The 18,100-nt window shown below is 41.3% G+C and overlaps 1 protein-coding gene across 2 annotated transcripts in view; it reads right to left on the reverse strand.

The window, feature by feature from the left end:
• Positions 1 to 5,475: 5,475 nt before the first annotated feature.
• Positions 5,476 to 18,100, reverse strand: part of CCDC170 (coiled-coil domain containing 170) — a 46,215-nt gene continuing 33,590 nt past the window's right edge. For both annotated transcript variants that reach the window (XM_075087916.1, XM_075087917.1), the window contains exons 7-11: positions 17,521 to 17,721; positions 15,551 to 15,724; positions 14,069 to 14,311; positions 12,953 to 13,189; positions 5,476 to 6,634 (exon numbers count right to left, since the gene is read on the reverse strand). In XM_075087916.1, coding sequence (XP_074944017.1) covers positions 6,434 to 6,634; positions 12,953 to 13,189; positions 14,069 to 14,311; positions 15,551 to 15,724; positions 17,521 to 17,721 — 1,056 coding nt within the window. In that variant the 3' untranslated portion in view covers positions 5,476 to 6,433. The remainder of the gene's footprint in view (positions 6,635 to 12,952; positions 13,190 to 14,068; positions 14,312 to 15,550; positions 15,725 to 17,520; positions 17,722 to 18,100) is intronic.

Genomic DNA, 18,100 nt, shown 5'->3' on the forward strand with positions numbered 1-18,100 from the left:
GCTGATCTCCAAGTAAAGCTGTAAGAGACTTTTACACCATAACCTGCAGGATTCCTTCATCTACACAGATGGCCATAGTACTTCTGCTATAAAAATGATTGCAGTCTGCTTCACAGACATCTGCACCTGCACCTGTCTAGTTTGTCTGCTGCCATCATCTTATCCTCATATTATTCCTTATTCTTGCAGCTCCACCTCCCCTACCATGAACCAGCAGTACATATCTGTCCCCTTGTGGTCATATGCCTGACACAGGCTTGCTTAAATATGAGAAAAAACTCCTTTCCTGTGAGGGTGCCAGAGCAGCGGCACAGGCTGCCCAGGGAGGCTGTGGAGTCTCCTTCCCTGGAGACATTCAAAACCCACCTGGACATGTTCCTGTGCCCCCTGCTCTGGGTGTGCCTGCTCAAGCAGGGGGGTTGGACAAGATGGTCTCCAGAAGTCCCTTCCAACCCCTGCCATTCTGTGTTTCTGTGTGGTTCTGTGATTTCACAAGATCCCTTTAGGTTGACCAAAACCTTTCTGCTCTTTCTCCTCCCCACACAAGAGGATACTTACTGCCCCCACCCCAACAGCTCCAGGAAACCACATAAAAGGGGTATGATGCATCTTCAGGTGTCTGCAGCAGTCTAAAAGGCTCTGCAGTCTTACACAAGAAAATGAATGGTATCCTGGTGTCTGCTGAACTCCATGCAATGCTGCAAAGGTCCGATCGCAGCCTGGCTAGAGGTGAGGTGCATAGCGCAGGAGGACGCTGCCAGGGCTGAGGGACAGAAAATGGCAGCAGAGCAAGAGTGTGGACAGATCTCTCCAGCAGCTCAACACAACCCAGCTGACACTGGGGCTTCCTGAAGTGGATGGACTTTAAACCTCACTGGATGAAAAACAGGACTAGCCACAGAGATTTTGCTGCAGGTAAGTGATCTGTGAAAGATCAAGGTGAGAAGGATATTGCTAATGACAGGAAGTTTAACAGAGCATGTGGAGGCTAAGACAAAACAAATTAGTTCAAAGAAAGGTCTGAGAGTTGCTGCAGTATGTATTTCTGTTTGTCCTTTGGGATGCCTGTTGTGTTAATTGTGAGTCTCTGAGAACCCCTAAAGGCAAGAAGCCAGCCAGAGTGGCTGACCATATTAATTTATACTGCTACTTTATAATTTGTACTGTGTATTTTTACACTGTTACTGAAGTATGAAGGATATACAGAAGAAATGCTTTGAAATGTTTGTCTTGGTGCTTCTTACTTCTTCACTGTGCCAGCCTGAGGCCAAGAGGAGTCTGGTCATCAAGGTAAAGCACAGGTTACAGACTGCAGACACTGCCTGTCAGGACGCGAGGAGGTTCTTTGATCTGCACAGATTTACAACACCATTTGCAAGGCTCTCCTTAACGCCCTGCCTCTTCCCGCAGAGCTGCTGTGGTCATGGTCTTCCTCACAGTACGAAACCATGACCAGAAGGGGAAAGGGCTGAGTCAGCTCTGCTGGCGTGTTGCTGCCTTCATAGCAACACTGGGGCAGGGCTTCCAGCATCCCACAGCTGCCACCACATATTTGTTTTGTAACCAGAGCTCCTAGCGCACGGCCTGATGAGCGGCACGGTACCCCAGCTGGCCAGGGTCATGGCCGTGGGGGGCTTGGCAGCCGATGGGCAGAGCGACAGCACGCACCAGCGTGAGCACACCCAGACAGGCCGCCCAGACCCAGTCAGCCCTTTGCAGCCAGCTCTGCTGCCTGCAGGGCTGCTTGCACAGCATGGACAGAGGTTGGCTACACCGCCTGGCAGGAGCGATTGCTCCCAGCAGGCAGCATCCTGAGTTTGGAAGGGGAAACTAAGCTTATTCTTTTAGGATGAATTCAGGCCTCTTCATTAGAGCTTCTGTCACTACTAAGGTGTGGTAATAGGAGTATTTTGTAGATCAAGGTTCTTTTTTTCAGATTAAATTGCATTCTGTGGCCTTTTTAAAAATAAAATAATAGTAAATTGAATGTTTGGTTTATAACCAAGTACACATCTTCTCCACCCAACACACCAACATTCCATTTCCCCCAAAAAAAGCCCAGATCATCACGTTATAAAAACGCCTGTGTACATACTGATATCCAGGGGCCTAATCCTATTCAGCTGCCAGCTTGGTGAGACCTCCTGCCCTCTCATCCCATTCCCAGCATTACCAAAAGCCATCTGACGGTTCATTTCTCTACCTGGGACTACTTGGAAGTTAACAGTTTGGACCCCATTTGCTCACACTGCAATCTTCTTTTTCTTGTCTCTCCTACTTACCAAAACTGTAAGTAATTACAGGGAAAAAAGTACAAAGACACATCTCAACTGTTTTATTTATTGCCTTCTGAAAATAAGTGTTCTTCTTCATCTCATGGCTCATTAGCTGACACTAAAACTGCCAGAAATGTCATCTATTTTGTTCAAGCAAATTCTCTTGTTTCATCTCTCTTTTATTTCTGACTCAGTTATTCCTGTGTAGTTACGAGTACAGTCTAATAAACTCACCCTCCTTTTCTTTCAGGAAAAAAAACATTGCCATAGAAGATTCTTACTTGTTTTGACAGAAGAACAAAGCAATCTGAAATCTCACATTTGAAAGGATTAAGTTTGAACATTTCAGTTTCTATTCTGGCAAACTAGAATTTTTTCTGTTTTCCACATAGTTAACTAATTTTGTTTTATGTGCTTCAGAAACATCAAAGATCCCTTTTCTCTAAATTCACAGAGAATTTCACTTCCTTTTGTTCCATTCCCCCCCCTTTTTCTCTTCAATGGTCAAGAGAAATAGTCAACATCTGTAGTCTTCAGAAATATTTCAATTTCATATGAGAAACCCTGGGAGAATACAATAGTCTTTTACTCGAGCAATGTGCCTGATCTCCCAACTGCTTTTTTTTTATTTAAAATCTATTATGACTTGGGTCATCCATGTTTCCTCTCCCCTGCACCATCATAATGTGCAAAATAATCCAGTAACTGAACAGCCCTAGGAAAACATGGATGACATACACATCACCCACAAAATGCAAATGTGAAAAAGCAAGCAAACTGCTTTATACAGTAGAAATAAACTTTAGAGCAACATCAGTCAAAAAGCAATTTAATGTAATCTGTTTTATGCTTCCTAATTCTAATTCAGCAAAGCATTTAAATGCTTTTGCACTTAATTTCTTTAAAGAATCATGGTTCTACTGTATTAATTCCTGTGTTTTGAAGAAGGTATTATCAATGTATTATCAAGAATGTATTATTGTGAGGGTGCCAGAGCAGTGGCACAGGCTGCCCGGGGAGGCTGTGGAGTCTCCTTCCCTGGAGACATTCAAAACCCGCCTGGACACGCCCCTGTGCCCCCTGCTCTGGGTGTGCCTGCTCAAGCAGGGGGGTTGGACAAGATGATCTCCAGAGGTCCCTTCCAGCCCCTGCCATTCTGTGATTCCGTGAACAATATGCTGTATAGACAAAAATTCAGTTGCATATATTTTAAAACACTCATAACACTATAACACATTTTTCTATTTGCATTGTGATTTTATTAGTACAATGTTTATGGCATGTAAATTATTTGACTTCAATATCTACAATTGCAACATTTTAATTTGTTGAGTATTGCCTTTTTTTAATGCTGCCAATCTGAAATAATGAAGTTGTTGTCCCTGGAGTTACTTCAGCTATTATTTGGGGAAAAAAAATCTAGCCCTGTAACTGTACCATTCTGTGACTTCACACATATTGCTTTTTTTTAGTATCTATTCTGTTGATAAATCAAGAATACTTTACCACAGTAAAAGAGTATTTATGAATAGATAGCAAACTCTTAATCCCGTACCTTTTATTAATACAAACAAACCCAGCAAAAGCAATCTACTGAAAGAAAGGTGTCTGCTGACACAGCCTTAATACACTTTCAGGTTTTTATCAGATCTGTCTTGTGTTGAATACATCTCCGTTTAAAAAAGAAGAAAACATTTCAAACAAATGTTGAAAACATTAATAAGCCTGTTTTAAGTTTGTTTGGGTTTTGGTTTTTTTTCCAAAAGGAAGACTAAGTTCAATGCTGTATGAAACAAACCTTAAAAAAGATTGCAAGTCAGCTTAAACTTTGTTCAGGGGTTAATTAAATTACATAGGTCAAAAATCACCTGAACTTTGTTCATGTCAAATTACTACTTCACTTTTTTTCTTTTTTTGGTATTTGCTTTGGCTAAATGAACAAAGGTGTCAGTACTCCTCCAAAAGTAAAGCAAATATAGGGAATATTAATAGTCAGCTAAGACGTCATATTCCTTGATGAGCATTAACATTAATATTTAAAAAAATATGGATTCACTGTGTGGAAAAAAAAAGAGGCACAGAAAACCCTTATTCTACTTTCTGTAGGCTTAACACACAAGACAGTAATCAAGCTTTGCTACCAGCCTCATGTGAAAACCTGCCTCCTCTGAAATAATTTGGAGCACTTTGCTGATGGCTTGTGCGGGGCTGGAACTTCACTGCTGGTGCCACAGCTGGTCACGGGGCGGCAGGATACCGGACTGCTGAGCATGGCAGGAGATTTTAACTCTCCTGGCAGACATTAGGAAATCATATCACAACCATAAAATATGGCCAAATATGCATACTTACTTTATGATTGGCACTCTCAGAGACTATTTCTTAAAGTTAAGAATGTATTATCTGGGCTGAGCGGATCTAATTTCATAATGTAGTTTATTTAACTTGGAAAATATGGAAAAATATGCTGTGTATAATATTTATTAATGTGGATGAAGAAAACAGGTTTCATTGTTTAGGAATAACTCAAGCAGAAGAGAAGTGCCTATAGAATCAGCAAAACACAAGCTGGAATGACTTGTATCTTCTCATGAAGAATTAGAAAATTATTACATCCTTTTCCACCCTCTAATGTCCCAACCAGCATACCATGCCTAAAAATATTTACATTTCAGTCTTTTATTTTACTTTGAAATTGTGGTGCTTTCCTAAGTTTAAGTCTATATAATTTAATATTAAATTTTTCCTTTATTCCATTTATTAATCTTTACCTGAAACACAGTGTTACATTACAAAACAAGAAAGAAAGAAAACTGATTTTAATCCATGTAGCCGCAGCAGCGTAAGAATACATGATTTACATTGTCTCCTCAAATGACTGATTTTGCAAAAGCTTGGGTATTTTTTCATTTTCTACTAACAAGTTACTGAGGAATTATTCTTTAGAGGCAAGTAAAATAAAAGCAACCTATGATGCTTTGAGTCCCTAGCCAGATACCCAAATCACCACACTTACTTGAAAAAGTCTTGTTTTTCTTAAAATAGTGTGCTCAGCTTTACTGAGTGGGTTATCATTTGTTGAGATACTGTACAAAGTCCACAATGGCCAGGCATAAATAGATTAGTCTTCTTTACTGTTCTACACACCCATATAAAACATATAATGGGAAGAGACAACTAAAACCACAGAATCATGTTTCAGTGTGCTATTAAAAGATATTTATTTTTCAAATTTCTTTTTAAAAAATCATTAAGTTTAACAACACTCAGAAAAGGTAATAGACAAGCAGCTTTCCAGACACTTCATCATTGCTTTTCTGAAAATAATTCAATAATTCAACTTCAGTAATTCAACTACTTTCTGTAGCAGATAAGAATTTTAAAATAACTTTTTATTAACTCAGAAGGACTGCCACTTATTTGGCCTATGGATTAATTGCCCAAGGAATACAGCATCTAGAAATAAACTTTCAGGGCATCATGACCAAGGGCAACATGCAATTTTACCAAATATATCTATACCAGGCACGTGGTTGGACCCTGTGAAAGAGCCTCTGCTGAAAAAGCGTAACTTTTTGTTTTGGCACAAGAGCAGACTAAGGAAAACAACAGAAGAAAAAAATCCCTTGTTCCAAAATTGTGACAGTCCTCTAACATCCAGCTTCAGTCTTGAAGCTGCTGAAGTCCTTATGCGTAAAAATGCAGAGAGGTCCCGTTTTGCAAGAGGAACAGCAGCGGGACAACAGCCACTTTATTTCATCCCCGTCATCCAGAGGTGAAGCACAAGGAATGCCACTGAAGCTGACTTTCATCAGCAAGTACTTCCCAAAACTGTGAGCCCGCCTCGGGCAGCCCATGCCTTCAACGCCTCTGCAATGAAACTGGAGGGCTATACATTGTTCACATATTGCCTATAATTTTCATAACATATTATGCTGCCCAGGGCTTTTGTTTGCTATTTCTAGGCTGCTGGCCTTATTCTAGCCATTCGGCACAGTCTCCCTACTGGAACACTTAAAATCAGCCCAAGTCGGTATCTGTAGAGTAGGGAACAGAAATAAACATCCTATTTAGACATGATTCCTATGCACGTCTAGCAGTTGAGGAAGCACAAAAGAAAATATTACTTTGTTCTGTCTCCTTACAAAACGCATGTTTCAGTGAAGAAGCTGTATGTTTCTTTGTGAGAGCTCCTCTGGTGCCCTTGCCGCATCTTTGAGGCAGACACAGGGGAAGCAGCGGTGTTGATGAGAGTGAATCAACCCTTCAAGACGTGTAATGATTTCATAGTCAGGAAGAGCCAGGCTGGCAATGTTGAGGCCCAGCATCTGCGAGACCACCTCCCGGAAATCTGCCAGCTGCAAGAGCAAACAGAAAGGAATTACTAATAAATTAAATGCCAAACAAATAAGATGCCTCGAAAAACATCTCTCTCTATATATATGCATACATACAAACACAAGCATTTGTATTAGCAGTACAAAATACAGGAATTTCTGCTGTTACCTAATACAGAGAGCTGAAGAGGATGGAAATGGCCTTTTGGGGAGTACCTCTAACAAGAAAACAAGTAAACAGCTGAGGTGCTAAGGATCTTGAATACAAAACACAGTTTCAAGTGCTCTTTAGTATCCTTCACAGGCTGACTTAGCTGCAAAAACTGAGGAAAAGACAGGAAGAGGAGTTGTACTTGACCTAGGTGACTGCAAACCATACAAACAACTGGAAACTTTGGTGGGGACATCCCACAACATAGGCTAAGGTGCTGGTCCTGACCTCAAGCTCCTGACCACTGCCTGCCACCGCTCCCCTCCACCCTGTGCTGTCTTGTGAAACCACAGCAGAAAGGAGGAAGTTAGAAGGAACGTGGAGGTTTGGCACATTCTTTGGTCTGACTTTGACTTGGAATCAGGATGCAGCCAAAATTTAAGATGCAGCCTGGGAAATGCTCATTTTTCTTCCGTGCGCAGCTGCTGAAATTGTATCATAGGAAGGGTATTTGGCAAAGTAATTAAAGAAACCAGCTTTCTCTCTGCGGTTCCAAATGGACAGACACCCACAAGTAATTCTGATCACTAGTGACCTCACCAGCAACTAGATTAAAAACTTAAGATCAGATGAACATGAATGCTGATTTACTCTATTCAGCTCACAATATGGATCATTATAAGTCAAACTTCAATGCCTCTTCAATGGACAATGCATTACACCACCCAAATGACCACTGCCTAAATACCCTTTATCATCAACACATAATTATAAGAGGAAAATACTCCTATCTGAGGAAATATGCTTGTCTTGCTATCTATTTGAACATCAAAATGCCCATTCCCAAGCATGAAAAAGACTCAAAATGTCACAGAAACATCAAAACCATCAAGAGCCTGGAGTCATGCTCTGGTGTGGCAGCACCCTCACTCCATCAATCATGCTGACAGCTAACGGTAAGGAGACAAATGCACTCCTGAAACTGAGATAAAACACTCCTGAAATACATGTCCATCCCCAAGAATCACAGAATCACAGAATCGTAGGGGTTGGAAGGGACCTCTGGAGATCATCTCATCCAACCCCCCTGCTTGAGCAGGACACCCAGAGCAGGGGGCACAGCAACGCATCCAGGCAGGTTTTGAATGTCTCCAGGGAAGGAGACTCCACAGCCTCCCTGGGCAGCCTGTGCCGCTGCTCTGGCACCCTCACAGGAAAGAAGTTTTTTCTCATATTGAGATAGAACTTCCTATGTTCCAACTTGAGCCCATTGCCCCTTGTCCTGTCACTGGACACTATTGAAAAGAGCCTAATCCCATCATCCTGACACCCACCCTTTAGATATTTATAGGTATTGATGAAATCCCCCCTCAGTCTTCTCTTCTCCAGGCTGAACAAACCCAGGTCTCTCAGCCTTTCCTCATAAGGGAGATGCTCCAGTCCCCTGATCATCTTCATAGCTCTCCGCTGCACTTGCTCAAGTAGTTCCCTGTCCTTCTTAAACTGGGGGGCCCAAAACTGGCCACAGCACTCCAGATGTGGCCTCACTAGGGCAGAGTAGAGGGGGAGGATAACCTCACTCCACCTGCTGGCCACACTCCTTTTAATGCAGCCCAGGATACCATTGGCCGCCTTGGCCACAAGGGCACATTGCTGGCTCATGGTAGCTTGCTGTCCACCAGCACCCCAAGGTCCTTCTCAACAGAGCTGCCTTCCAGTAGGTCTGCCCCCAACCTGTACTGGAGGATGGGGTTGTTCCTCCCCAGGTGCAGGACCTTGCACTTGCTCTTGTTGAATTTCATCAGGTTCCCCTCGGCCTGTCCAGGTCTTGCTGGATGGCAGCACAGCCTTCTAGCGTATCAGCCACTCCTCCCAGCTTGGTATCATCAGCAAACCTGCTGAGGGTACACTCTGTCCCTTCATCCAGGTCATTGATGAGTATGTTCAACAGGACTGGACCCAGCACAGACCCCTGGGGAACACCACTAGTTACAGGCCTCCATTCAGACTCTGTCCCGCTGATCACGACCCTCTGAGTTCTGTTGTTGAGCCAGTTCTCTGCCCACCTCACTGTCCACTCATCCAACCCACAGTTCCTTAGCTTGCCTGAGAGGATGCTATGGGAGACAGTGTCGAATGCCTTACTGAAGTCAGGATAGACAATATCCACTGCCCTCCCTTCATCGACCCAGCCAGTCACACCATCGTAGAAGGCTATCAGGTTGGTCAAGCATGATCTTCCCTTGGTGAATCCACGTTGACTGTTTCTGATAACCTTCTTGTCCTCTACATGCCTGGAGATGATCTCCAGGATGAACTGCTCCATCACCTTTCCAGGAATGGAGGTGAGGCTGACTGGCCTATAGCTCCCCAGGTCCTCCTTCTTGCCCTTTTAGAAGACTGGAGTGACATTTGCTGTTCTCCAGTCCTCAGGCACCTCTCCTGTCCTCCAAGACCTTTCAAAGATGATAGAGAGTGGCTCAGCAAGAACATCCGCCAGGTCCCTCAGCACTCGCAGGTACATCCCATTGGGGCCCATGGATTTGTGAGGATCCAGTTTGCATAAGTGATCTCTGACCCGGTCTTTCTCAACTGACAGTAAGTCTTCCTTTGTCCCAGTTTGTCCTCTCTCCTCTGGGGGCTGAGATGCCTGAGGGCCAGCCTTAGCAGTAAAGACCGAGGCAAAGAAGGCATTCAGTAACTCCACCTTCTCTGCATCCTGCACCACCAGGGCCCCTTCCTTGTTCAGCAGTGGGCCTACGGTATCCCCAGTCTTCCTTTTACTGCTGATGTATTTAAAGAAGCCCTTCTTGTTATCTTTGCCAGATTTAGTTCCAAGCGGGCGTTGGCCTTCCTCATTGTATCTCTGCATAACCTGACAACATTCCTGTATTCCTCCCAAGTGGCCAGTCCCTTTTTCCACATACTGTGAACCTCCCTCTTCCATTTGGGTTTCTCTAGGAGCCCTTTGGTCATCCATGTGGATCTCCTGGCTCCTCTGCCTGACTTCTTCCTCCTGGGGATGCACTGATCTTGATCTCAGAGAAAGTGGTCCTTGAATACTGTCCAGCTCTCTTGGACCCCCCTGACTTCCAGAGCCCTAGCACATGGGATTCCTCCTAGCAGGTCTTTGAAGAGGCCAAAGTTGGCCCTCTTGAAGTTCAAGGTTGTAATCCGACTAGTTGCCCCGCTTCTACCACACAGTATCCTGAACTCAACCATCTCATGGTCACTGCAGCCAAGGGTACCCCAACTCTCACATCCTTAACCAGCCCTTCCTTGTTTGTTAAGATAAGGTCAAGCAGCACATCTCACCTCATTGGCTGCTCCACCATTTGCATCAAAAAGTTGTCCTTGATGTGCTGCAAGAACTTTCTGGATTGTGCATGGCTTGCCATGTTGCTTTTCCAGCAAATATCAGGGTGGTTGATGTCCCCCATGAGGACCAGGGCCTGCGATTGTGAGTTTACTTCCAGCTGTCTGTAGAAGGCTTCATCAACTTCCTCTTCTTGATCTGGTGGCCTGTAGCAAATGCCCACCACAGTGTCACCCATATTTGGATGTCCCTTAATTTTCACCCACAAGCTCTCAACTTGTTCTCCTTCCACTCCAAGGCAGAGCTTGATACATTCCAGTTGTTCCCTCACATAAAGAGCCACTCCCCCACCTCGCCTTGCTGGTCTGTCTTTTCTGAAAAGACTGTAGCCATCCATGACCACATTCCAGTCATGCGAGCTATCCCACCATGTCTCTGTGACTGCAGTGAGATCATGGCCCTGCAACCACACACAGACCTCTAGTTCCTCCTGTTTATTCCCCATGCTGTGTGTGTTGGTGCCCAGGCATTTCAGAAAGGTGCTTGAGTACACAGGTTTCCCCAGAGGGGTGTACGAGGACCCACTACAGCTATGTAAACCCTTGAGGTGGTTGGTCTCCTGGTTGCCATCACATGAGGCCACCACGGCACCTTTATCACTGCTCAGGTTGTCCTGTCTTATTCCCCCATGGTGTGTGGTGGCATTAGCATTGCCAGTTTGTCGCCTGCCCCCCGGGTTCCTCAGTTTAAAGCCCTCCTGACCAAGCTTGCCAGCCTGCTGCCAAAGATTCCCTTGCCCCTTCCAGACAGGTGGAGTCCATCCCTCCCTAGCCGTCTATGGTTGCTGAAGAACATCCCGTTGTCACAACAGCCAAAACCCTCACGTTGACACCAGCCACGTAGCCAGGAGTTGATTTGTACTATCTGCCTATTTCTAGTTGCCTGTTTTTCTCGAGCAGGTGGTATGGAGGAGAAAAGAATACTGTGCAGAACTCTAAAGCAGTTACAACATCTGCAAAAGCCATAAAAACAAGATATCGGTTCCAAGACTTTGTCAAAGACAGTTTGTTTCATCCCAGCACAAGCCCTAAGGAGCTACCATCAGTTCAATAAAAAAACAAATATGGAAACCAAGACAGTATAGGGCAGAAGGATTTGAGATGAATGGATGGATGCCTTGGATGAAACACTGGAACAACATAACACCAAAAACCTCCAAGTTCCCATATATTCTCTTCAACACCAAGTTGGGAGGTCACTGATGTGGGGTTTTGGCAGCGTGCTAGGTGAAGAACTGCACAAGGCTCGGGATAAGGAAGGAATTCTCCTTGGGTAATGGTTCAGGAGAAGTCAGGAAAAAAACTAATGTGTTAATTAGCGAGAGATAGAATTTAAAACAAATTCTCTAACAACAGTAGCTTTATTTTAGGGACAGATTTTAGCTAAGCAAACTGATAAGATACAGGACAATATGCTATGAATATTACAGGCAATTCTCACATTCTTAAAATGCCATTACTGCTAATCAGCACTGCTCAAGCACCAAACCGTTGTTTTTGTGAACAGCTTTGCTCCCAGTTTAGCAGTATAGTTCCACCTGCAGGTATTGGAAATGTCCCTGTGATGCGGATGACTGTGGATGCTGGTGAATTTTAAGTTGACATTTTTCTTTCACTATCCCAGACAGCTTAAGAGCTAGTGCTATGCTGTGCTTGAGCATACTGCACTTTGTAGCCCACTTACCTCATTTTTCCCATATTCTTCAAATTTGGCCAAAGAACACTTCAACAGTAGTGGCTTGAGCTGCCTTGTGTCAGTAAAAATTCAACATTTGTGTGTTTTTAGTAAGTACCCAATATATGACTCCATGGAATAAATTCCTGAATATAATTCATACCTTCTCCTGTGTGCAGTATGCTTTGTTGCCTCATGGGACATCTGCAGAAATTAAATTTTCCTGCCAAATTTCTAACCTTCATTATAAAACAAAACAGTGCTAAAGCTTTCCTGGAAGAAAGATCCCCAGGTTGTTGTTTTTTTCTCCATGTGAGCAAAACGACACTTTTCTAGACTCATTTTTTGAAATAACATTCTTAAATTTCATCCGAAGACATTGCTAAGGCCAACATACAATGTAAAAATTTTAGCTGGAAAAACTAATAAAGCTCTAAGCAGTTAGAATAAGGAATTTCGAATTACATATTTTTTTACTTTAAAGAAGTATCCCATTCACTTTCAACTGTTATGCCATCTATGATGTTGCTAAAAAACACAATATGCAGGGCAATTACATACATACTTCACAATTTTTTAAAATTAGAACGGAACACACTTACTAATGTGTTTCCTACAAACTCCTTACACCCTCCCCAAAGTGAGTTACCACAAAAATTTTTCTCACCTAAACTGTAACAAAGTTGTATGCCACAAATCGATACAAAATGGTTATAGTCAATATTAAGTTTGGTTTGGGTTGGGTTTTTTTTTTATTTTCTGATCTTTTCCAACATTCTTTGCATTTGCATTTATGGCTTACACATGGTAACATGCAAGTAAGTTTTATAGCTAAGATATATGGAAAAAACATACCTTAAAAAGATACTGGGATTTTAAAGCAGTTTTATACTTCTCCAAAACGTGATATAATATTTCGTGGTGAACACAGAAAACAATGCCCGTATTTATTATTAATTCTGTTGCATATATAACTTGAAGAACAGCTTTGCCTCTCAGAATCACAAGTGTGAGCTAAAATTTCCATGTTTAATAATGTTCATGAAAGTTTTCGGCACAGCTGGATATTTGGTCCACCTATACCATGTTCTTATATTCTAAGTGATAGCTGGCACTTGTCAAATACCTACACACCTACCTGTCTCTCTCTTTTTGCTAATTCTGCAAGGGTTGTTTTAAGCACCTTCATCTCGCTGGTAACTGCTTCTAACATATTTTTGTTTTTTTCTTTATCTTCAGTAGCTTTACGCTCCTTTAAAAGAAGTTCTGATTTGACAGAGGTAAGTTTTTTCTCAGCCTTTTCTTTCATTCTTTCCAATTTGCCTTGAGACTTATTGAGTTCTTCTATTGTTCTGTTCTGCTCCAAAGTTTTGATCTGCAATAACGTAAAGCAATGTTAAATTTGTCACCCTTTTTCATCTAACATGAACAAATAATAATCATAATCATGAGTAAGCATTTTAATGTGGTTTCTTATGGGTTCTTGATGAAATCACATGTACCTGTGAACTGAAAATTATTAAAGGAGACTGGCCAATTTCATCTCAAAGATTTTTGTTTCAAAGACAGTTAGTTCTCTACAGGTTTTGTGAAAAGACGTAACTGAACAGATGAAAACCCACAGTAAGAGTTTACTTTCTGCTAACCCCTGGAAAAATAGTATGAAAAGAGCTGCTAAATGTTTTGCTGGTAAAAGTCCTTCAGTTGGAACATGCACTCAGTTATCTATTTCACCCCATCAGCCACAAGAAAAAAATTCACATAAAATCAATCTTCCTTTCTTCCAGCGGTGACAAGCTATCAATGACTACAAACTACTTCTTTTCACTTAGTTAAAGCAGGTAGTTTATTACTGCTGCCATGTAATAGAACACAGGAAGAATGAAAATTTAGCATCTTGCCTAGTTGGTGTGGGAAAAAAAAACCTTCCCCCCCCCGCCAGAGCCATCAGAATAGATCTTCTGTAAGCAATGTATGGGAAAACATAAGATTCCATATCAACAGGAAAGAAAGGGATGCATATATCATATTTTTATTACACTTTCCTGAAAATTTACATTGTGCTTTACAGATGCTACTTCGTAAATCAAGACAAATTGCAAAATACCCAAAATACGGTAATACTGTATTTGCTTTCCCCACCTAGATGGATTTGGGCAGTTCTCCATGATCACATTTATTGTAAATGGACTCCAGCTGTATCCAACTGGAACAGAAAAATGGATAGAAGCACAAATGTAACCTTTTAACTCACCTTAAGTTCATTGGTTTCAGACAACTTGGCTTTGAGATCAGTATTTGCTTCCCTTGCTAGATCAAGTTGATTCTGCAACCTCTCTATCATCTTATGTAACTTTCTGACAGTGAGATTGGCCTCATCCCTCTCCACAGCTAAGGCGGTCCTTACTTGCTTCTCTCCTTCCAGCTGAGTTATTTTCTGCCGCAGAAGGTTCACGTGCAGCTCCTTGCTTTCAAGTTTTTCTTTCTGAGTCTTCAACTGGTTTTCCAAACACAAGGATATTCAGAAAAATGTATGTGAAAGACAATGGCACTACACAGATTGTTTTGCAAATTTAATCCCCATGTTGCATATTTAACCTGAACTCCCACTCAACTCTTGAAAACTCAGTAAAGTGGTAAAAACATATATTCTCTAACTTGATACCTCTTATATTACCAATTGATCGTGCTTCTCCATCCCTGAATTAACCTGAATTAACCTTTTAGAATTAATTTACATATAGACTGCACCTTATTTTAACATAAATACTCATGCATCATTCATAACATCTGAGACTGTCTGAGGTATAAGACACTAGCCAAATGCAACAGGTAAGAGAGAGTCATTAAGGAGACAGTGGTTTCAGTGGTGGTAGTTTAAGATATTTCCATCTTTAATCAGCTAATTTAATCGGCTAGTGTTCAAGAAGGAGAATCAACATACAGAAATAATAAAACTTTCATCCACTGTTCGAATACAAGGTCCAGCAGCTTAGTTTTGTAATTTTGGTGCTCAGGGAGCTACTTGTTTTCAGTTTACCTCAGCTGAGCTACCCAGGCTTTACTCTGGAACATCTGAGGAGTATTAACATACATATTATACTCCCTGATAGAGAGGCAGTTGCTTCCAGAAAAAAATAGTGTTGTTTTAAACTTTAAACAGACCTAATCCGAATTCTCAACCATTCTGATAAGCCTAAAACCAGAAGATCTCACTCTGCCATAACAGGATGATGGAGGGGTGTCTGACCAAATTTGAACAGATTTGCTCCTAAAGGAGCATAGTTCTTGTTGGAAGCGTTGAAATTCTTGGTGAAATACAATCGACATCCTAGTAGTTTCTAGAGAAGCGCGTGTAAGATGTCCCCCTTCCCAGCAGATCCTTTTAGATTTAAATGTCGACAGTAGTTCTTTACAGAAGTATATTATAAATGTGTGTTAAAAAGTAGGCATATATACACATATAAGCATGCATAACCTTATATATTTATTTAAGAAGTTGTGAAAAGCAGTATCATGTATTTAACCAAATGGTGGGTTTAGGTATTTTAATATGCAGTCTGTTTACACAGTTTGCAAACGTTTATCATCTTCTTTTTATGTAAGGGACATCTTTGAAATTCTTTGTTTATCTATGAAGCTCCAGTCTGCTGCCTCTAGCAAGCCACAATAGAAATATAGCCATAACAATGTTTATCTCTGAAACAAAGAGAAACAGTATGTCTTTTTTGCCTACCTTCCTTCTTAGGCTATATGCCATAGTCTTGTTTTCAATCACTGCATCACCTTCCAGTTTCACTAACTGCTCTACCCGGGCTAGAATCGCATCCACATTCATATCAAATCCAACCTCTGCTGCTAGGCTATCCAGCTTCATCTTCTCATTAAGTTGCTCCAGAAATTTCAAATACTAAGATAAGATGTGGAAAAGCAGGTAAACAAATAATAAGACTTCATTAAAAGTCCTGAAATGCAATTTAAAAGCAATTCCCCCTATACTGGCAACCAACTGTACATAGCCAAGTCCACCACCCACAAGAAATAATGTAATGAAAAGGGTATGTTTATAGTACACACTCCTGACACAATTGCAAATTCTCCATTTGTCCTTTTTTTTGTCAACATTTATTTTGTTCATAAATCTCTGGACCTACTGTATTTATCTTCTTAGCAAGACCAGATTGTTTTTTGCTCCTCTGCGGTAAGAGGAGCGCTAGGTATGTGTGTTGGCTTCTGACTCCAGTTCCTGTCTGTGGTTCTGATGCTTTACATGACCATGCATTGGCAGGGAGAAGTTAGAAAGGATGGCTATGTCCCAACTAATTGCACGTGCTGTGATCACCCACTGCTGTGAGCTCTAAAAAGATGAAACTGGTACCGGGGATGCCATAGGTAAGATCTGATGTAGTCTGAGGAGACGCAGGAATGTTAACGTGGTCAGTCTTTTGCCCTTCTTTGGAACAGCAATGTTTAGAGATAACAGTTGTCAGTTTACAAATTTCTTTAAAGATTATTTTAATTGTATCTCCATCTGGTTTTCTGATGTGAACACATACAGATATCAAATATTATTTCATATGGTTTTTCCTTCCTTTGTCCTGCCTTGCTAGTTCTTTAAAATTGCATTAGTTCTCTGGTCTCAGTTAGCCTCTCTTGCAAAATCCAAAGCTCTCCTCCTTTCTAAGAACGGTGTTTGCCCTTGTTTACTCTTACTTCTGTTGCAGGTCACAATCTTTGAAAAGAAACAACAAAGGGGAAAAAAAAACACAAACCAACAACAAACCAGCTCCGTAGCTGTTGCTTGAGCCCAAGACGATAAAACATAGCAAGAATATAATTTTGGTTCATGATGCTTCTAGTTCAGAAAGTTAAAAACAGCAGCAGCATAAGAAAGCACTGTAGCTATTCATTAACAGAAAAAAAATCACAACAAAAATCTCTTTATTGCAGCAAAATCTAGAGAGAAATTAAGAAACTACGGCCAAATGTTCTTCACAGAGGAAGCAGAGGGGAAGGAACAGCTCCCTTTTCTGGTTTGCTCCCAATGTGGTGGATGCTTCATTCATAAAAGTTATTGTATCAGAGACTAACGCAAAACAGACAGCACCAAATTGTTGATTATTTGCAAATTCAACTTTCTAAGTGTTGATCTTGGCCTGGTAACATGCTGCAACTTTGTCTTTCTTAGCTGTACTGGATGGCTGGTTTAGCTTTCCAGGTACTATGTCATTTTCAAACTCTTAGCATGCAGATCTGTTGTAGGCTAACAGTGTGTTCATTCATACAATAAATAAAAACACTCCGGGTAGCCTTGACAGTCTAAGGATATAAAAGAACCAAGGACTGCAAGATCTTGAGAGACTGCAGACCAAATGATATATTAGAAAGACAGAGAGATCAGAGAAAGCTTTGAGATCAGAGAATCCTTGAAGGACTTCTGACATATTCAGAGACTTCTTTTAATCTGGGCGAGATGTGGGGGGGTTCACATTAAATTGACTTTGAACTCAAAAGCTTAGCTACTTTTTCCAACTAAAATTGTTGGTAAAAGAAAAGATATTACCACTCCCTACATGATGCCTGACTTTCCTAATTCGCATTACTTGCAGTACTGTGAGTAATACTCCCACTGATCAACACAATATAATTATCTGTATCTCTGTCTTTAGTGACTTTTAAGCCAAAGAAAATAATGCATGCAACTACTTTCTCTTTCTCAAGCTTCAAACCATCTTGCATCAGATCTACAGACAGTAATTCCTCTTCCAAGTGTTTCAGTTGCTCCTGGAAAGTCTCAGAACATTTTTCAGCTTTCCTGCTCCTCTCCAGAGCTTCTTGGTACAATCTGGTCTGGTTTTCCAAAGCTTCAGTCAACTTAGCTATTTGGGTTTCAAGCTGAGATACCATCTAGGGGGCAAGCAAACCAGCAATACATATGGGGTTAGGTGGGTGTGGAAATGTTAGAAAGATATGAAAGATTCATTCTCAAATTATTAAAAAGAAGGTAAAATATCCATCTTTAAAATATACACATTTAAAAAGACAAAAAGATAAAAATCTACTGTAACCACCAGGAGAAAACAGCAGAAATGGTGACATATGAGACACCCAAAAGTGAACATCAGAAACCATCTTTAAGATGAGTCAACTGATTAAGAGGAGCTTATATCTGTAAAAAATTAATACAAACTAATTTAGACACAAAATTTCCAATGCTGTTAGCAAACCAACAATACCTGGCAGTCAACTAACATTCTTTAAAATAAGCCAGTACAATCACTGGTTT

The sequence above is a fragment of the Phalacrocorax aristotelis genome, chromosome 3, assembly GCF_949628215.1.
Source record: "Phalacrocorax aristotelis chromosome 3, bGulAri2.1, whole genome shotgun sequence".
NCBI classification, from domain to species: domain Eukaryota; kingdom Metazoa; phylum Chordata; class Aves; order Suliformes; family Phalacrocoracidae; genus Phalacrocorax; species Phalacrocorax aristotelis.